We start from the raw sequence: 23,218 nt of genomic DNA on the forward strand, positions 1-23,218 counted from the left end.
ATGTTGAAGACGAAAATCATTTTATAATAATTTGTGAATGTTTTAAAGATCTGAGAAATCATTTTATCAAAAAATCTTATTACAATATACCAAGTATGTGTAAATTTATTCAATTATTGAGTACAAATAACAAGAAAGATCTATCAAATTTAGCTAAGTTTATTGCATTATGTAACAAAAAGCGTGAGTGTGAATGATATGTCGAATGTGAGATATCTCGCTGCACTTTAATTATTATGAAACAGAGAGTGGTATCTGTGTGTTATGGGTAAATGTGATGGTGTGTGTGTGTGTGTGTATTTTTGTTGTATATAGTTTGTTCATGTACTGATGAACCAACTGGTTTAAAGTAATAAAGAACTGAACTGACCCTTGGAAAGACATAATTCCAACTCAGACTTCCAAAATTTACGCCGGTATGTTATTCAACAAGAACTTGAAAAGCGACTTAGCGATATGCGAAGCCATTAATAAAAATCGAAAGAAATTGAATAGCCTTATATCAATTGGTGTTCATTATAATGGAATGAATCCTGTTGCCAGTCTGTCAATATGGTGTAAAGTAATATTACCGTCTCTTCTTTTTGGATGTGAACTGTGGAGTAACTTTTCCAACACTACGTTGAATGACATGGAAGCGTTTCAACGTAAAGCGGCGCGATGTATTCAAGGTTTTGATACACGGTCTCCGAATGCCGTAACTATTTCTTCCTTGGGATTACAAGAAATAAGCGGAGAGATCCATAAAGCAAAACCGCTTCTTTGGAATAAGCTTTGTTTAGGAGACGATCTATTTCTGTGGAAACAATTATTCATTGCAAGGCTTAGAGAATACGAATATACAACAAACAAAGACAAATCTCTAGGTTTCATACCGGACATTCAAAAAATTATGAAAAACTGCAATATAGAAACATTCTTTAGATCATATCACCCTGAAGAAGAAATTCCGTTAAAATCTTCATGGAAAAAAATTGTGAAACGAGTTATAAAGACGAAAGAAGAGCTCAAATGGAGGGAAATTCTGGCAATAAAGGATAGCCTACAAATTTTCTTAAATGTTCATGTAAAATTAGGTATACATCCGCTGTGGAGATTGTCCAAGCTTAATGGGAAGGACACATGGATATTGTCTGAACTAATTTATCTATCGTTTGTCTCCGAAGCTGATCCCGTTGTTTGTGAACTATGTGGTAAAACTGTCGCTGACATAGCTGTACATTTTATCATAGAATGTCACATCCTGCTCGCTGAAAGAGATTTGATTCTAGAAATAATTGTTAACTTCCTACAGGTAAACGACTGTATAAAATTCACAGAAATGAGTGAAAGACAACAAACAGAACTCATTCTTGGAAAACGTTCAAGTGACATTGATATATCGAACAATCATTGGGCTGATATGATGAGATGCCTTGCAAAGGTGATTCCTAAAACGTACATGAAATTGAATGAAATGATATCGTAACAATTAAATCATGAACTGACGAAATATTGAACTGGGGAAAAAACTTTACTTTCATCTTTAAATATTAAAGTCATTCTTTTGTCATATACCATAATTCTATGCACTGCACTATGTTAAATTGTTTGTAATCTAAAATGAATGAGGAAATAAAGAATATCTGTTGCAGACACATCAAGGAATATCATATGCTGTCATAGATCCACCGTAAACTGTCCTTCTTATTTGGGGTGGAAGTGTCTCGTCCAACGGAAGCAACGTCGTCCGTGACGTCAGCTTCCTGGTAAACACCAACTGCTCCGTATAAGGATCGTATCACAGACCTCGGATTTTTGCCTGATGTTGTATTAATTATATGATGCGCTACCGACTGAAGTAATTAAGTCTCTTTACAACAAGGTCATAGAAATACAATTAATCATATCAATTCAATATCACACTCCATCCATCATTGGGTTTTTTCCAATGTTCAACCTGCACAAAAATAACAAGAACAATGCTGAGATAATTCATGTTTGATGTCATTGATTAAATCGATAAAAGTCGCCGGATATTATTGTTTTATCATTAGTCAAGGCTTGGGCCAACTCGTCGCTAGGACCGATTTATGACAAATCAGGTGGAGCAGTTCTGCTCACGCGAATGGTGTTATGTGATGTAATACCCCGCTATTATGGCGCCAGCACAATTTGGACCACTGGTCATCGCAATTCGTCTCGATGTAGGGGTTGGTCAAATTTACAAAAGAAATATTCGGTTCCCGTCACCATTGCCATCTAAAACTACTACCGTTTATACCATTCTGTTCCAACCAGTTACATTATGAAAGCGTTAAATCATAGCAAATATTCATTCATATGGTGAACAGAAATGAACGATGAACAATACATAAAATTATACAACTCTAATAATAAGATATAAACTTCTGTTTACTGTTGCTACACACATTTGTGGCCTTGGATTTAGCATGCTATATCTCTGCACCATGTATGAAAACAAAATGTAAATGTATATTTTTACACAACAAATAACAATATAAAACTAAATTTTACAGTGTTTATTAACGAGTTTTGCACATAAGGGATGCATGTCACCATATCAGTTACCTCCCTTGGACCTGATGGGTTATAGCCGAGAGCTATGATCCCCGTAGTGCTAATGAGCATGGTGCTGAGTAGCTATGACCAACAACCCGTGGCGAACATAACATGGAGCTGTGTATGACCGGAAACTCAGGGATACCATAGCTTGGTCATACAAGTGTCCAGGACTTTGTAAGGGGGTGACATCACTTGGACCAGGGTTTCGTTTGATTGCCTTACCCTAGACCGCAAAAAGTTGATGTATGCAGTCCAGTTAATCCTTTGTTATGGGATTGGATTGACTGACTTGGGGTATATGCCAGCAGACTGCCATGGTAAATTGCAATGTTTTTACATGATACCAGTTAACTTGCATAGGCCCAAATGCTGACGAAGAAGGAGGCAGATTCAATCAACCAAAGAGGGAGGAATGTCAGACTATAGAATGGATACTTAACTTCCTTACCTTGTAAATAAGGGCTATCCCTTGAATGGAATATGTAAATCAGGCGGAAGAAGAGGGGCTCAGTTCATTAAATAGCTGTTGAGACAGGGAGATGAAGGCTCAGTGCCAGAATGAGAAATAAGAATAATTAGAATACGCTCATGATAATGGGCTGTCTGGAGATCTCATCTGTGCCCCATTACATGCAGACGGGAGAATAGATTTGCACTTGTGTGCAATTGACATGCAGATGTATGGTGTCCTGTGATAATATTAGTTTAGCCCCGGGATGAACTGGTTAATAAACGAGAGCATAAATCTCCCAAAGTTTCAAGTGTAACTTTTCACGTGTGTAAGTGACTGGGATTAGATGGCAGACCCCAAATATGTTTAAACCTGCCTAATATTAACATTAGACTATAATATATACACATGTATGTACCTCTCCTGTTTAGCACTTGACATATACAGAATAGTGAGTTCTTCGAAAGTCACGACCTAATGGGTAATAATACACAATGGTATGTCTAAATGACACCAGTGTAAGTGATATTGTCATTATCTTCTAAAATCGTAAGTGGTTTAGTAAGTATCGGGCCTAACTATCTTAAATTTAATTTGATTTGGTATGCCAGCTGCCAAAGGTCTATGTAATATTTAGGACAACATTCGGACATCCACTTTCTTGCTAAAGCAAATACGATGAATTCATACAGCGGTATATTTTGTCATGTCGAGTTTTTATCATCATTTCTAACTCTATTATTCCCCAGGTATGCAACAATATGTGTTTATGAAGGATTGTTTTCAACATTATTTAAAACCGTGATTTTGTTTTGTCAATCAAAATCTTTGTAAACATATATTTATGACCTAAATAACAATGCTGTCATAGCTCTTGGATATGATTTTTTGTTACTTGTAATCGTTTGAAAGGAAATACATCAATGACATACTAATCATTCGACTAAAATATAGAAACAAATTCCTTAGAAGTCTGAAGGTTTCTGAAATTCGCGATTTTATTTTTGCCTTGACTTCAGTCTATACCAAGAACTCTTTTGAATATAGCGCGGTTTAAGGACCTCTGCAAGGGTCGGAATTCAAGCAATATCAAGAAAGTACAAGAAAAAAATACCAATAGCGTGATAGCTGTAAATCATACATCGAAGAAATAGTGTCGAAGCTATACGATGTTGCAAAGTAAGTGTTTCCACTTATTTTTTCATTAAAAGCTTCCATCACTTCTAAACGGTCGACACTGTAGATTCCCTCGGGACTCATTGCCCTCAACCTCGAGAGAATTTTCTTTTTGAAGGGATAACAAGGGCATGATGAGTTTCCACTATCGATCGCTAACAAAAAAAAAAAAAATAATAATAATAAGAAAAGAAACAAAACAAAACAGACATACAGTAAAATCCAAACATGAAATTCCTAGTAAATAACAAGTTAACATTGATAGTTCTAAGAAAGATAGCTTCAGTTTAGACATCCAATGAACACGTCAATAATTAAAATTTGTTTTTCTATGGTTCACATTTTCGCGGTTCTATCGCAATCCTGAGGTAAACCAATGTCATTTTCGTGGAAGTCATACGAGGCGAACAATGGTTTTCAAAACAGGCGTTACGAAGAAGGTGAAAAGACGTGCTCGGAAAGTCATTCCCAAAGTATAGGAACTGGTTTGACTTTAACTGTTATCAAATCTCTAAAACTTATTACTTCAACGTACCAGTAATAAAACGCCAACCATGCTATGTGTTTTCCTTTTTTTTCGTTTCATACCTTTAGCAAGACGATGAAGCTTGTTCTGGGGGAAATCTCTGTCAACCGTTTGCAATTGTGAATCCCGTGTGCATTGACTTTTTGTCCGAGTTAGTACAACACTGGGTTCATGTCAGGTGTGAAATTACAGGTAGCATCTCTATATCGCATCGCTTGGTTATGACAACAAGCACAAACGAAGACAATGCAAGGAGTGCAACAAAGTTTATTTTTACAAAAAAAGGAAAAAAAGAGTCTTGGTTACTTTTTATGCTAATGTTAACGATCCCTTACTTATGTCCAAGTGAATATCTTACTGTTAGATGAGTCCAAGAATGCCAAATCAATACTTATTTGATATATAGTGCATCCATATCTTTGTATATATCTAAAGGTGCATCATTGCATCATCTATTTACTGTGGAAACATGAAGGCATATCCTCTCGTTACATCGTTACAGCATCTATTCACTATAGAATAATGCTGACATCTCCTCTCATAGCATCGTTACAGCATCTATTCACTGTAGCATAATGCTCGCATATCTTCTCGTTACATTGTTACAGCATCTTTTCACTGTAGAATAACACTGGCATCTCCTCTCATAGCATCGTTACAGCATCTATTCACTATAGAATAATGCTGACATCTCCTCTCATAGCATCGTTACAGCATCTATTCACTGTAGCATAATGCTCGCATATCTTCTCGTTACATCGTTACAGCATCTTTTCACTGTAGAGTAATGCTGGCATCGCCTCTCGTTACATCGTTACAGTATCTTTTCACTGTAGAATAACACTGGCATCTCCTCTCATAGCATCGTTACAGCATCTATTCACTGTAGCATAATGCTGGAATCGCCTCTCGTTACATCGCTACAGCATCAATTCACTGTAGATTTATGCTGGCATCTCCTCTCGTTACATCGTTACAATATCTATTCACTGTAAAATAATGCTCGCATATCTTCTCGTTACATCGTTACAATATCTATTCACTGTAGAATAATGCTGGCATCGCCTCTCGGTACATCGTTACAGTATCTTTTCACTGTAGAATAATGCTGGCATCTCCTCTCGTTGCATCGTTAATGCATCTATTTACTGTAGAATACTGCTGGCATATTCTCTCGTTACATCGTTACAGCATCTATTCTCTGTAGAATAATGCTGGCATCACCTCTCGTTACATCATTACAGCATCTATTCTCTGTAAAATAATGCTGGCATTTCCTCTCGTTACATCATTACAGCATCTATTCACTGTAGAATAATGCTGGCATCACCTCTCGTTACATCGTTACAGCATCTATTCTCGGTAAAATAATGCTGGCATTTCCTCTCGTTACATCATTACAGCATCTATTCACTGTAGAATAATGCTGGCATCTCCTCTCGTTACATCATTACAACATCTATTCATTGTAGAATATTATTAGCATATGCCCTCGTTACATCGTTAAAGCATCTATTCACTGAAGAATAATGCTGGCATATCCTCTTGTTACATTATTATAGCATCTATTCATTGTAGAATATTGCTGGCATATCCTCCTGTTACATTATTATAGCATCTATTCATTGTAGAATAATGCTGGCATATCCTCTTGTTACATCGTTACAGCATCTGTTCACTGTAGAATATTGCTGGCATATCCTCTTGTTACATCATTATAGCATCTATTCATTGTGGAATAATGCTGCCATCTCCTCTCATAGCATCGTTACAGCATCAATTCATTGTAGAATAATGCTGGCGTCTTCTCTCGTTACATCATTACAGCATCTATTCACTGAAGAATTATGCTAGCATCTCCTCTCGTTACAGCATTCATTCATTGTAGAGTAATGCATTGGTTCTTGAATTTCCTCGCTGCTAACTATCATTTGCACGTATAGAAATGTCTTGGACTAACAAAATTGTAACAATCACTAGACTAGAATTTCTGGAAAAACAACTTCAGCTTGGGTCTCACTGGAAAGACAGAAAGACAGCAATTACCTTGAATTCAAATTAACATTAGTATAAAATCATCTAACAGAAGATTGTACACAGTATTTATATAGGGAATTTCAAAATTTCCCGGAGCATAATATGTCACTCTACATCGTTGTGGTATAGTGCTTAGCAGTTACATGTATATGAATTACACAGCTGGAGAGAAAGTGTTTTAATACAGTTACAATTTTACCATATTTAAAAGTAAAGATTCGATCCAATGTTGTTTCATTGCAAATTTTCACTTGATTATACATTTGAGCGCCTGTGACATCTGATGTGTTTTATCTCTTATTATCAAAATTTGCAGCAGTGAAAAAGAGGATAATAAGTGGATAACTGAATCATCAAATAATGATAATCTTACGTCAAAATATTTTACAAACTTAATGAAGCAGAACCTACCTAGCAGGAAACAGCAGAATATCATAGAACCCCTCATGTTTTCACGTACAAACGTTGACGCTGCTTGTCTTGAAATCTCTTGCAGTTTGAATGACATACGTGAGACAAAAATATATAGTCTCTAATTAAAAAGCAATGGTAAGAAAGTCCTGTCCAAGTCCTTTAGTTCATTTACCTATCAGTTTTATATTGTCTACTTCCTTATGAAATTGAATGAATTCACTTGTGTGTCTTTTGTGCAATTTGCGTTGCTGGTATGAAGCAAAAGACATTTGTCTTTTCGAAGCACCAATTCTACCGGCACTTCTTCACGAGTCTCTATATTGACTTTGTTCACATTTCAAATTTATTAAAAAGACGGCGCTAACCTTCCTACGACGCCTGGTCTTTTACTGCCTGTACGTTTTAAAGGGTATATAAACGTATATTTTATCTTCGGTTTAAGTTATTGCCATGTTGGTATTTTCTTGATGTCCTACATTATAAAAGGAAGGTTGTAAACTAAGAAATTTAAGCAACTTCTTACTGTCCATATCTCTCAATATACACTGTTTTCCTTATCATGACAGGACACTATGGACACGAAATCACAGTGACATTTTAAATCAGCTCCACGCCAGTCTTAGTGCTACTGTCTGCACAAGTATGCATTTCTGTATCCTAGATATGTGTATATATATAAATTTATATATAGAGATGAATTTAGATAATTATATATATATATGTGTGTAAACCTATTTGTGTATGTGGGCGAGCATGTAAGAAATTACATGTAATGTAATTATGATATTAAGAAATGCCCTGGTGATAGCTAATATTTCTGGAAATTCAATTCGCAATGTCTTTCAGTAAAAGAAATGTACAAATGAATATGGGAGGGGGATCATATACTTGTTTCGTTCTTCTATTCCTTGTCAGTGATGTTAAGAGCCTTATTTAAGAGATATAGTGGGTGATTAAGGATATTGTTGCTAGATTCTGTCCTGTTTGATTGAAAGGTTTGTTGGGTGAAGTCCTTCTTTCAGTGGTGTTAGGGAGGCAGCTGTTCTGTCACCAAGAAACAACTCGGTAAAAATATAACGTAACCCGAACTGTAGTCACATCGAAGACACCACAGGTCACATTGATTGCATTATTCATGACGAATGGGGTTTCAGTAAATGGTGCTGTAATCAATTGATTGACTGCTATTCACCAATGTTCAAATATCAAGAAATTAGTCCCAGAATTGTGCTTTTTCATCAGATTATACAAGACGAAGTCGAGACCCCTATATAATTGTTTAATTGATAGGGACTTTCTCGTCTCGAGGAAAGTAAAGAAATCATAATACCTTAATACATTGATTTATTGTATTTTTATTTAGTTTTTCTTTTTTTGGTTGAGGAAGCTGTTTAACATTTAATTTCGAGGCAATGCATACAATATCGATATCAGCGGCAGTATTGTCGTGTTTAACGTTCTTATACATATTTGAAAATACAGTGACGTCAGCTTATCTATTGGATTTTATGTCACTGAGTTGCGTCTTCCTGTTACCGACAAGGTTGAACAACATTCCTGATTACAGTTTCTAATTTTCATATTAATTCATTTTGTCCGAATGTTGCATACAGTTGAAAATGTCTCTCAACATGGTCCTTTAAATCAATTTTAAGGCGTAAATAAAGACCGGATACTTAAGTACAGATCCATGAAGGGCCAATCATTTGAATTTGGCGGTTCACCGACATCTTCGATTTGTTGCTCGTCATTTTGGGCAATATAGCCTTCATTGCAATTGACCTTAACACCAGTGACGTCATAGAACTCTACATGTTCACAACCTTTGCAGTAGTTGGCACTGTTGAAATATGAATATAACAAAGTTAGAAGTGACCTGAAATTTTACACATATTGTCACAAAATTCCATACAAGTGTGACGAAGGAAATCATTTTTGATTCCTTATTTGTTCGTGACATTATTCTTACATATGCAACAAATTACATCGCACACTAAAAGAACGTATGGTTGAATTACAATGACGTCCAAAATTAGGACGTCTTGATAACGTATTTGGAACAATCATATTTTTGTTTTATTTTTTTCCAATCATTAATTTTATGCTAATTTTCGGATAACGCGTATCATTTAAGCATACTTTTGCGAAACTCGGATACAAGTTGGATAATCGGTACATTCAAAATTTTATTCAGTATTTTTATATCATTAATATAAATCAGTGTAACCTATTGCGTTTATTGATGATAACGTACCGACATTCCAATGTGGGGTTGTTATTACAAGACTTCAGTTGTGGTAGATCACATGGGTTAATAAAACAGTGTACTGGTCTTCTACCACCGGGACAGACAGCTGTAAAACGAAATATTAGAACATGTGATAAAATATATCGCCCCATTTTATGTAAAAAGAAAATCTACGACAATTTTCTAATTTCAATATGGGAATTTGTCATAACCAAATCTTTCTTCATTTTTACAACCATTTTTTTATTATTATTATCATTTATTAATTTTTTTTTGTTTCGTTGAGTGCGTTTTTTCATACTTACAATGTGGGTTTCCTTCGATTGACAGTATAGTCACTGAAATGACGAAATGGCAGGTATACATTTTGAAACCAATACGCATTGCAAGAGATATGATATATGTTTCATGTAACATAAATTCTAGATCGGGAGGTGCATTAGCCTCGTAATTCAATACATTTCATAGATATGAAAATATCAGAAGAACGTCAACTTCATGTGTATGGAATGAAACGTGGCGTGCACGTTTGAGAAAACTACACATAATAAAGGGCGACCAGCAATGCCTAACATCAGTACTCTCGATGATTATACAAATGACTCAAAAGTTAAGAGATGGGTAGATAGACAGAAGGTAACTAAATGTTAGCTGGTCCTTAGTCCACTTTGTTAGGAAAAAAACTGTTTTTAAGAAAACGATAAACGAAAAAAATTACGATACTGATTTTATCTAATTTAACATCAGTTGTATTCAATTGGTCCCCGAAGTTCCAAATATACTAAATACATGTAACACGAATATCAAATATTAATGCGATCTCTGTTTTATACTGGATATAGAATCACAACAAAATCGCAAAATACCAGAGCTCAACGCCAATAATCTAAAGGGCATGAGCCGACAAAACTCAGGATCTATCGACATCTTTATAATCAGTTCTATAGAAAGAGTTGTTGCACATATGGAACCCGTTCTAATACGTACTAAGACGTCCATGTCACAATGTATAGATGTCTTTTATATACATAAAAGAAACGGCGACAACAACAAGGTATATTTAATGAAATCACATATTAAAATTAATGATATATATACAAACAAAGAATCAAAGTAACAAATTCCATACCTTGTACCACAAAACAGAACAACATCGCCTTCTGCATGTTTCTCTTTGCATCTGAGACAGGCGAAGACCTACTTGTGTGTGTTTCCCTAAGCTGACGATGTAAATACGGATCAAGTTATGAGATTTTGTCGTGTGACTGGCGTGTATCCATTGAATAGTGTTCTGTTATTTGAACTGGACCGGAAATATGTTGATGTCAAGTGGACACCTCTTCACTTTTCCATATATCTTAATCGTATGTTTGTTGTCGTTACTTATTTTGGTACACACTGCATAGCTGAAACACGGGGACAATAAAACTATTTACAAGTGTATTGGAACCTATTCTGATGTGCTTATACCAATTTCAGAAGTTTCGGGGGGATAAGTCTACATAGGATAAAACGACTATATGGTGTGTGTTAAGTTTACTTAGCTGATCCGAATAAATTGTATTTATGTTTGCCGGAAACAGACAATACAGACATGTTTCTAAAAGATAACAACCTTAACTCAAAATGTCGCTTTTCCTGCGTTTATTGATTATTTGTATCATGCAGTGTTAGCATTGCTGAAATTAATTACTATTTGCGCATGACCAAAAATACAATGAGTACATTAAATTTGAAGCAATGTTCAACCTTCGTTTCTTCAAAGTCTAATGGAAAGTGAAGGTCCGTTCGTGAAACTTTTTACGGTATAGAAATGGTCTAGAAGGAAAATAATAACAGATTATTCCGGTACACGTATGATGCGTTTGTACTGGATTTCGTAACGTCACACGAATCAATATAAGAAGCAATTAATGACTGGATTGTCTAGTTGTTCAACCAAACATTTGTAAAAACTTATCATTCATATTCTTAGCATTAAATCAGATCTACAGTTTTACTCGAGAGGTGCAATTAATGGTATGTTGATTTATACCAATCTTGATAAAAAATTATCACGTAGGAGCACTTTTCTTTTCCAACTATGTATACTATCATATTCCACTTTTTTAAAGAGAGATTTGAACGGCGAAACAAATATGTAGTTGTGGGATTATACTGAACATAAAGAGGCGAAGTCATAAAAATGACCGAATTTATCTTTTGATTCAAATACAAGAAATCTATACACCACGTCCGTCGTATATACCCGCCAGAATTGGAGGCGGGGATAGGGCAGACACTGCCGCTTAACTCGATCTCCAATGAAACAATCATGCAAAGCTTTCCATCAATCGGTATCGTAAACGTGATGATTTCAAATTTCCTATTGTGAATTTTCCATTTCTAGATAGCAGCAATTATGTACATGATGTTTCAGTTTATATGTAAACGTATGTATGGTAATTAAGTCAGGTGATCACTTATTGATCAGTATAATTGGCCCCTATAGGGCTTCGGTGATCCCCGTTTGTCTGACCTGGGGTCAGTTTGCCCTTGGGGGCTATTGAAAACCCCACTTCAGCAGCATTTTTCAAACACCTCGACGCCATATTGATTTTTTAAAAATTTTCTCTAGCAGTTTTCTTCTTATTTGCAACGTAACTTTATTATTAAACTGTATTTATTTTACAATACTTTTGGACAATTTTTCTGCTGCTGGATCTGGAGCCGTTGGTGGCTTTGTAAGCCCGTTTATTACACTTGCTACAGGAGTAATGGCGTCTCACTGAACTAGAAACATTCCGTACCAACTGCGTTAGTGTTTTTGATCGCCCGATTGTGTGTGTCGTTCGCCCGCCTAAGGAACCACGTGCATTTGTTTTGACAGACAAGGTTAAGGTAAGCGGTATCGTAAGCCTATACGTAACATCCTTTTATAAGTTCGAGAGAAAATGACGCACTACTCAGGCGCTCATGTGTTGTTATGGGGCCAAAACTTTGTTCGGCGAATGGATCAATATTGGTCACAGGACCCATATCGCCACAATTTTGGTTTTAAGTCTGATTGTGCTGTCTTGCTACCTTCCTTTTCAGTTTGTACTCAGAGTTATCTCCTTTTTTATCACTTTTTTGTTATATAGTTGCACCGTGCATGCTTCTTGACACTCAAAACATCTTATGGTAACTATCGTGTAAGTATATTATATCATTCCCATCTAATATCAGCTTATATTCAAATATTTGGTTCCAGCTAAATTCAGTTTATCAGTAATACACTGCAATGTAATAATTAATGCCTAGATTTAAAAATAGATATTCAGGTTAAATCCGTTCGGTATGTCCGTCGTACACTGCTCGTTTATTTTTTTATAACATGCTTTTGAATATTTAATCATAATGTCGTTTCTTTTAACAAAGTGTAATTCTAAAATAGTGGATTTAGTTTAACAATTTAGATTAGGTTGACATAGATGCTAAATTTATTTGCCCCCGATTACGGTAACCGGATTACATAGTACATTTATATACAAACCACTCAAAGTTAAAAGATGAGATTAGTGTGATTAGTATAAAATGTTTAATTTCAAGCCGCACATTCTATATTTACTCCTAAAGTTTTAACAAATTGTTTAATTCTGTATTTTCCAGTTTTTCACCCTCTCTTGAGGTCTGTGATTATTTACAATGCTAAAAACAAATAAAGTTGACTCCATCACACTGATTTAGTAGCTCTCGTTGGTTATCCTGGCGGTACTGTCGATATATCGTTTGATTACGACATTTTTTCGGGTAGGGGTAAACCACGAAAAGGAGTTAGATATGGGAGATTTTCTCCGCGAAAAGGACCATTACATCACTGATTTAGCACATAAATAATACATCCAACATATATCAAAGGTGAACATTGATTCCTTAACATGCAAAATCGTGTTTTCACTCGGTCACGTCATACGCAGATAGCGCCGATGCGTCAGTCGACGAAAAGAACATCATTAATGGGAAAACTGGGCAGATTGATAACGAATTTTCGGAGGATACTATCTATATGTATTTAATAACCCTGTTTGAAATATACAAATGAAGTTTAATCTATTTCTTATGATTTTCGACTTATAAATCAACAGTCTGAAAGTCATATCATCGCCTTCTGAATTTCTTCGCTGCAACCGAAAACGGACCCGAAAAGTACAGTTTATTGCTGAAAATGACTGCTATACAATATTCCAAAACAAAAAAGGACACTCTTCTGTACTTTTGAATATTACAAATTTATTTGTTATACAAATTATTGACTTTAAAGAGATGAAGAACTGTCTTGTGGGCTTCATCTCTTCATCATAATTCTGAAGGCGGTGACAAAAATTAGAACCGGATACAGGAAAGCCGGATTTGTTAAACTTATTTTTTATGTCTTCTATTGAGGATGTACATATATATACCAAACACAATTATCTTTTACTAAATTTTACACTATTGAAACTTCATTTTCAGAACCAAGATTTACATGAATTACTATAATGTCCTCAATGCATTATTGTTCAATTTCCACCTGATTATTATCTTTAATATCTGCTCAGTCAGTTAGTTAGTGATTTGAATGATCAAAATTTTAAAAAAAAGATCTCTGAATTTTTATTGCATTCAACATGAATGATAATAGTTTTCTTGAGTGGTTAAATGAAAATATTGTCAATATTGCAAGTTTCTAGCATTGAACTATACACATATTATTTACAGGTGATATTTCATGCATGTGGTGTATGCAAATTTTATCAAACAAAATAAGAAGAGATGATGCTGTTTGGCTATATTGAAACATTGGCTTTTTCAGAACAAAGCATTGATATTATGAAACACAATGATTCTATGAAGAAAAGCAAAGAATATGTATTTACATATATAGTAATCATTTTAACACTTTCTGTGTTTTGGCATCAATATCTTAATAATACCAACCTTTTCGATGCCATATTTTATCTTTTACTGATCTCAAATATCACTAATTGTCAATATGATATATATATGGACATAGTAAATAGCACTGAGTATAAATTATGTTTATGTAAACAAGTATCTGTATTAATAAATTAGAAACGCACTTTGATATCGTCACTGAATTATTGGCAACAGTATTGACAATAAAAATAAAAGCAGAACACTGTTTTGTATAAATATGTACAATTCAGATATGGGTCTACCAACAACTTTGTGTATCATTTGAGTATAAACAAATCAAAATGTCACACACACACACACACACACACATATATAATGATAATACATAATTGGTTTGTAATTTACCCATTTTATATGAATTTTATATGAAAAGGCCCAACTGTCTTGAGTAATTTCCTTCGACTGTGTGAGAAAAGAGGCCAGACCGCCTGCCGGTAACGGGACGTCTAAACCCTCCCACCGGACACCGGCCCTGCGGAAACCAGACCAAGGTCTGGCAGACCCACAACAGTTGGAAGTGGTACAGACGAAAGAAGCGACTTCCCCTTAGAAAGAGGTTTTTTGCCACCTTTCCCTTCCTTCCCTCATGTCGTTTGCAATCCTCATTTACTTGTTCTCTTCTACCGTATGTGAACAGTTCATTTTTCAGCTCATTGTTGCTGAGTGATACAAGAACTGGCCTCCCTCCTCTTTTCCTACTTTGTTCAGTTTCATTGGTATTCCCTTGGGTTTTCTCAAATTTGCCTAATCTAACCACTTTAAGGATTAGTGATCCTGCATGTTTTCAAAATGTCCTTAGTTAACTCTTCATCCTTCGTTTTCCTCTCATCTGTTTTATTTGACTGGACCTCTTGTATACTATAAATCACAATATTATTTTCTCTGACCTTCCTCTTATTTATATTTGACAGTACACATTCCATATTTATTTTCCTTTGCTGCAGTTATCTCTTCATTATCTTGAAGTTGTTCTTTGTTTGTTACCTGGTTCAGCTCCTTGCGTACTCCTGCACTTTTACCTCATCAACTTTAAGTTCGATTTTCTACTTTAAAGAAATGATCCCTTGTTCATATGCCTGCACAACTGACTGGCATCTTTCTTCAATTTTGGGTTCAGTGAAGATATTCTTTTCTACCTGTTCCCTAAAAATACCACAGAACCACATAGAGTCAGTGCTCTAGAGAAACTTGTATTCCACGTTTGACTTATTCAGGCAATATATAAAGAAGTGCTGAACACAACGCTGGCATTCCAGCATTTTAGCTTCAGAATCGCTAAATACCTTTGTACAGGTGACACATTTCCACGCCTCTTTTGATGAACAACTTTGAATTGTGCAAGATTATTGTATGCATTTATTTCTTTATCAATTGTTAAAACGTTGGAAAATATGGGATCTTGGACATTTTTTTATAATGCCTTTATGTTCATCCGGACTTTCTTGGTCCGGTCCAGTTTCCGTGTTTTAATTACGCTCACCCCAACAGCGAAACTGGCCTGTAGGGTGCTAAATTAACATGTTTATGATCAATACAAAGCAACATGTGGTATATCTGTTGTTATTTACAAGCGATACAGTATAATGCTAACTAAATGTTATATCAGCACATCATGACAATCTCCTTTATGATAATTAGCATCCCTTTTTGTGACACGACTGACGGAGCAAATCCAATTCTCCGCCGTAAGACATCGTTATGACTTTAAAAAAGTCGAAAATTAAACCCGTGCAATAGAATTTCGCTGTAACTTTAAAGATGTGTCCTGTGTAATGTAATAAAAGCGAAACAATGTCCTTTTCGCGGGAAACGCCCTTAAAATACACATTTTCGTCATATCTAACTCCTTTTCGGTCCTTTTCGTGGTTGAACCTTACCGCAATTTTTTTCCGGTAGGGGTAAACTGACTGTCATAATGTGCTGTTGTGGCAAGTGGAAAAAAAAGGCTTCGAAAGATTCTGTTTCGCCCTCTCCGCCAGATTCCTCAGTGTTCTCTTCGCTATAGTTTGGGTCTCCCTCACTCAACTCTGAATTTGCATCTTGAAATTCGTCTAGTGGAACAGTATGCTCAACATCCTCTCCATCCTGAGGCACATCATCCTCTTGAACGCTATGGTAACTCGACGAGAAGTCTCCTGTCACAAACTCCGGGGCAAACAGATCCAGGTACACAGGCTCTTTGGGTGTGGAACTCGTCACCAGGTCTTGATGCATCATCGGAGCTTCAGCCATTTCCAGAACTGAATTCATCCTTACCAATTAAAGTTGTTCTTGTCCTCAGAGTTCTTCTCCTCTAGAACTTTTGCTTCACTGTAACCATAGTTTTTCTCTCAAAAGGCAAGTTGACGCACTGTAGAAGCAAATTGCAGTGTAATATCGTTATCTTCCCACAGTCATCTTCTGCTTTCACTTAATATACGGGCGAGTCTCCATACATTTTCCGCTGCACCACATGAGCTTTCCGCTCCCAAAAGGATCTCAATTTTCCGGGTCCTCCTCTCTCCGATATGTTCCCAACTAAAACACGGTAACCAGGTTTCAGGACAGTTATTTTCAGCCCTCGATCATAGTACTCCTTTGACTTCCCCTATGTTCTAAATATCCTCTTCTGAGCAAATGCGTGTGCCTCTTTTAATCCCTCAACCCAGCTTTGAACAGTCTTTGGTACACCTTCACACGGTAGTCCAAATAATATGTCTATGGGTAATCTGGGTGAACGTCGATAGAGGAAAAAGAATGGAGCATATCCGGTTACTTTGTGTTCTGTTCAATTATATGCATGGACGATTGGTCGAGATGCACCTTCCAGTTTGATTTCTGATCATGAGACAGAGTACGAAGCATGCCTAGGATGTCCGTTTCAAGATGGATGATAAGGTGTGGTCCTGGAGTGCACAATGCCACTGTACTACTAACGAGACCCAGGTCATGGTGAAGGCGAGCTGGAATCCAAATCTGGGGATGGAATCGTTAAAGATTTTGTCAGCCGCTGTCTTGGCAGATTTATATCTCGTAGCGTACGCCGCCTGCGCAAATCTGGTCGACAATCACTAGAATATACTCGTATCCTCCTTTAGAACGTTTAAGATGTAGGAAGTCAATGGAAATGAGCTCATATGGGTAACTTGTATGGATAAATTTTAACTCGGCCCTCCGATTCACATTGGGTTTCTTGTCTTTTAAGCATCTACACACCTTCCTAACATAATGTCCAATGTCTTTAGTCATCCAATGAAATCTATCTCTAGCCAAGGCAACTACACGGTCTGTTCCCAAATGTCCCATTTCTCTTGAAGTTCTCGATAAACGACAGAACGCATCAGGAAGACAGAGTTGTCGTACTTGTCTTCCATCTGTGAATTTACATGAATGGTATACCAGTCCATTGTCAATACTGTACCTGTCCCAATCACGAACCCACAACTTCACCTTTGTCCCCAACTGCTGTAGCTGCTGTAGCTGCTTTTTACTAGCAATCGTTTCAGTTACCTCACAGTGTCATCTTGGTCTTGAGCTTTGGCTAAATCCAGTCTGGTAAATGACGTCCCTGACAACAGACCTGCTAAGTTGTCATTGTCCTCCTTTCTACTTTCCGCAGAAGCCGATGATATATTGGGTGACCACCCAACTGGCATAGCACATTCAGTCATCTGGGTAACAACAACTTCTTATACAACTGAAGTATTTGTACATTCCTGCATATAGTCAGTAATGTTCAGTGGAAGTATGGATAAGGCATCGCCCCGGATTATAATGAATCTTAAAGTCAGCTCATTTTGCTGCCCACCGTTGCCTTGTGGATCTAGTTTTGCTGTAGTTAAGGCGTAGGTAAGGGGATTGTTGTCTGTATAGACATCAAAATATTGCGCATAGTACAGAAAATCACGAAACCAAGAATTCCAACTTGCTGGAATGATTATATTTCTCTGCAGGGGTAAGCGTTCTAGAACCTTAAGCGATAACAGCCAACTTACCATCTCCTTGTACTTGGTACAGCCCCCAGCCCCTCTCGAGAAGCATCACAATGAACCACAAATCACTTTTCGGAAATGCCATAACTGGAGCAGTAGTAAGACTTTCTGCTTCTTCTTCTTATTCCCTTTGGAGGATCTTCCCCTTCCTTCCATTTTCAACAAATCAAAGGTTTTGCCCGACGACTGAAATCGGAAATATAATTACGATAATACCCAATCAATCCAAACTTCTTCCGTAGCTCTCCATCAGAAGTTGGTTTCTTTCAGCATGCTCACTGCCTGGATATCCTTGTGGTCCATACGACATCCCTTTGCTGAAATGACCTGTCCTAAGAAACGGACCTCATGCTGAAATAAAGCACATTTACAAGGTTTTAACTTTATTCCACTCCCAGCAAGTCTTTTTAATACCCAACGTACATCTTCAAGGTGCTAGTCACAGCTTCTGCTAAACACCAGTACATCATCGAGATACGGAATACAGATTTCATCTCGTAGGTCCGACAGCGTCTCTTCCATAAATTCCTGGAAGGCACCTGGCGCTCCGGTGAGGCCTAAAGGAATTCTCAACCACTTGTACAATCCCCATGGCGTTATGAAAGCTGTACATGGAATAGACTTTTCACTCATATATCCCTGATGGTAGGCATTGTCTTGATCAAGCGTAGTAAACCATGCATTTTTTCCAACACTATTCTTGAATTCTTGGATAGGTCTGCAACTATCTTTTGGTTTCAGGCGCGATAATCCACATACAATCTGAGGCTCATATCTTTCTTGCGAACACATACCAAGGCGCTTGAACATGGGGATGAAGATTTCCTAATCCAACCGTTGTTCACCAAGTCAATAAAATAATTCTTAACCTCTCGGTATAGTGGTGGTGGTATAACACGATATGGCTGCTGTACATGACTCTCATCGGTCAAACCAATGTACATCTGAAGGCTGGTTGCAGATTCCACGTCATTCTCGTTCTTGGAAAACGCAAAACATTTCTCCTTCAGCCGAATACATTGTTGTTGATCCAGATTCAACCTTGATGTGTCGAATTCTACAGGTGGATCCCATAACTCTGACTGGTAGTCTCCCTTGTTCAGGACATCTTGCTTTGTTGTGGATATGTCATTCGTAGTGTTATCCTTACCTGGGTTTTTATCACAATCTGTTGTCCCATCATTTGGCGATATTAGTGTAATCAGCGACTTAATGGACGATACCTCTGCGAGCTGTATTCCTGGCAACAACACGATATTACCATTACAACTATGATTAACTGTGTTTTTGACACATGTTATAGTTCCCTTACCCAATTCATCTGATAATACTAATGAGCTACCTAGACTGAAGAGAACTAATTCACCTCCTAATACCTTTTGTGACCGTACCTGACAGACTATGTTGTCCCCTAGGGTATCACGACCTTTTGACCACTTACCTTTACTGGACTGGACCTACCTTCCTGTTTCTAAGAACAGCGGGCATCATCATCGACAAAATGTGATATGACATTATACCCCAATATTGGATTATCAAAATAACACCTGCTGACAAGAAAAGGTACATGAATGTTTGAACAGTCTCCAAGGGTCACATCCACACCAAGCCCAGTCCTCAAAAAGTGTTTCATCTCCAGTAGCTGATTTGATAATTAAATCATGGTTAAATAACTCAACCAAACCTATTAATCGCTTTTCGGGCAGGTTTTATCGTAACCAATCAGCACCCAATACACTAACCTGGGCACCGGTATCCCATAGTGCATCACATGACTTGCCATCAAATTTCACATTAACGACACTCTTCTCACCAACTACTTTGCAAATTTTCTCACGCTGCCTTGCGTTCAACTCATACACTGTATCCATGTTCTTGGAATCTGGACATGTCTCTCCATGAAAGTTATCTACCCTTTTTCCTAAATACTGTATAGCCTTACAAGTGTTACTGTGAATTTTCCAATGTTCTTGCTGACACTACAGTACAATATTTTGCCCCATGACAACCTCCACAAACTTTCAACCCATTTACCTGTTCAAGCTGTTGTTTTTCACATACTACACAAATATTGTCCATGAAAATCCCACTATTACAGGGGGATTTAGTCAATATTTCTGGGGCAACGTTCCCCCTCCAAGTTTGACCCCTGTCCGTTTCCCTGTTACCTCAGCGGACAGCTTCTCTGTAGATGTCCCCCACTTCCACACTTGTAACGATGTTTACAATATTCTACGTTCTGTTGAGTACAGGTCTTGTACCGCTTAACCTTCTTGTATTCCCAACGAGTGTTATTGTTCAGTGCATGAGCACCATCACTTGATATGAAATGTTCTTTGAATTCATTGATTTCAACACGCAAGGCACTCAATTTTTTCTTCAGGTCGGTATCCAAACCTACTGCTGCAATATTTCCTTTAATCCGGCAGGCACCTCCTAGTTTTTGCTTCCTTTCATCATGCTGTTTGGAGACCGACAGGATAAGCTCATCATCTTCGGTGTATCTATTCAGTGCCGACTGTATGTCTGCCTTAAGAACATCCTCTCTAAATCCAGTGGCATTCGCATTGTGACTCTTCAAGGACAGGATCGTATGATACAGTTCTGATGGGGTCTTTTCATTATAAAAAGATCTAATAACTCGTTTAAGTTTTGCTAAGTTCAGGTCCTCGCCTGGGAGGGGTACCATTTTTTCTTTACTCTTGTTGAGAATCGGTAGACTGCTATCTTAGACTGTAAAGAGAGGTAATAAGTACCCGTATGTGACGCGGCCTTTTGATTCTGAGTCAATAAACTAACACATTTTTGTTTTTAGGTTCAGACTTGTCTGGGCTACACTATCATTATATTTAGTTAGCATAAAACTGTATCGCTTATCAATCACAATGATTATACCACATTTTTGTTTTTAGGTTCAGACTTGTCTGGGCTACACTATCATTATATTTAGTTAGCATAAAACTGTATCGCTTATCAATCACAATGATTATACCACATGTTGCTTTTTATTGATCATAAGCATGTTTCCCAACATTTTAACAATTCACAAAGAAATAAATGCATACAATAATCTTGCACAATTCCGTTAACTGTTTGCAACCAGCTTTTGACAATGTTTTCTGTGCTTATAAAGAGCTGTTCATCGTTTAAAACAACAATTGAAAGAAACTTCAGAAAGAAAATGAACATTTATTTAAACAATTGTTAGTGGGTGTAAATGCTTCATTTATACATTGAATTAACTGAAATAAACCAAATTTATTATAGTCAAAAAAAGCAATAGAAAGAATTGCCTTTGACTTTTCAAAAGGAGTATCCTCAAAGCAAACTGTTCAGTGATTGTCTGAGACATGGACACAGTAGAATTCTTTTTTTTTCTCAATGGAATAACAACATGATACAAAATTGTTTGTGGTCAGTTGTATTTATTAAACTTGTTTTGAAAAGTCTAACATTTTCATTTGTCAATGCTTTTTGTTATGCCACAGGATAATTTATGGACAGTAGTCATTGGTGCCTACATAATCATACAATATTAGGTGTCTACAAGTGATTGATTGTATGATTTGATTGACATTATATTGATTGTCACAAGTGTCTAAGTGTTAATATTGCTCTCAACACTTTCAACAACATGTGACAGTAATAGATGTTAATTGTGGATATACGAAAGGATCCTTTAAATAATTTTAGTTTAAACAATATTTTATTCAATGTTCAGTATTATTATGCATTAAACAATATTTTGATCAATATTCAACATTATTATGCAAACATATCGTACTCCTATGGGATGGGTAAATAACCTTTGAGTGTATATATATATTTTTTTTCAAAATATTTTAGTATATTGAGTTCAATATATATAGGTATAAAAATCGACGAATAGTTTTGAAAGAGAAAACGAGAAAATATCTTACATCAAAACATTTGTTTAGTATCCTTTTGGCGATATCTTTATAGTTGTATATTTATAATTTGTTGTTTGCCTATTCTGTTAGCATACTGAAGATAACACTGTTAATTATCAAACAATGATATGATTAAGAGTAAAAAAAGTTAAGTATAGGAAAGTTTAGTTATTTTGCTTTTGAAATTGACCTGTTGGAACGTCTCTAAGATTTTGTTCTTAATATTGCTGTCATTGATGTGATACTACATATACTGTTAAGTAATACATGGATAAATTACAAACTGTTGCATTCCTATTTTTCTTATGAGATATCTACATTAGCAAACAGGAATCTGTATTCAACAGTTCTACTTATGGAAATTATGCCGAGTTAATGTATATGTTTGCACACTCTGCTGCTACTGGAGTTACGTTACAGTCGTACTATCCACCGTCAGATCCACTGAACAACTATTCCAGAGCCTTCACAAGAAGTGTAATTGGACGTTGCTTTCGACCACTGCCATCCAGAGACGCTATTGTGATGTAGACACAGATAAGCGCCCTTCATCGCGGAACTAAGTTCCATCCAAATAATTTTGTACCACTGCGATGGCAATCACCATCACTTGAAGAGACGCAATATATCTCGAATGATGATAATGACATCCCAAGACTGCATGAGAAAATGACAGCTGGTAACCATGAAGATTGGAAAGATCAAGATGACTAGGGTGAGACTCAGAATGACCCTGATACAATGCAGGAAGATTCCCCTCTTTGAACGATTAACGGAACAGTCATGGGAATTCCACATTCTCTACTGCAAAAAATGTCGCAGGGCTCTTAACAGAGACAGATGCTTGCTTGCTAAGCATTCCAATTGGATACAAAAACAATGTTTATTTCCTTTTAAATAATACATCGAACAGAAAACGCCAGTTCTGGGAGGATTTCGGGTCATGGGGAGGTCAATGGAGTGCTTCACAAAAGACTTTCT

General features: G+C 36.5%; 1 protein-coding gene across 1 annotated transcript; it reads right to left on the reverse strand.

Moving 5' to 3' along the window:
- Positions 1 to 8,526: 8,526 nt before the first annotated feature.
- LOC132559371 (uncharacterized) lies at positions 8,527 to 10,648 on the reverse strand. The gene is made up of 4 exons (XM_060223978.1): positions 10,547 to 10,648; positions 9,723 to 9,755; positions 9,424 to 9,523; positions 8,527 to 9,009 (listed from the first exon to the last, which is right to left on the reverse strand). Exons 1-4 carry the CDS (start codon positions 10,581 to 10,583, stop codon positions 8,820 to 8,822), a joined length of 360 nt encoding a protein of 119 aa, XP_060079961.1. The 5' UTR covers positions 10,584 to 10,648; the 3' UTR covers positions 8,527 to 8,819.
- Between the last annotated feature and the right edge of the window lie 12,570 nt (positions 10,649 to 23,218).

The sequence above is a fragment of the Ylistrum balloti genome, unplaced genomic scaffold (genome assembly GCF_031769215.1).
Source record: "Ylistrum balloti isolate Yb309-2 unplaced genomic scaffold, AGI_CSIRO_Ybal_v1 Utg370898, whole genome shotgun sequence".
In the NCBI taxonomy this organism is placed as follows: domain Eukaryota; kingdom Metazoa; phylum Mollusca; class Bivalvia; order Pectinida; family Pectinidae; genus Ylistrum; species Ylistrum balloti.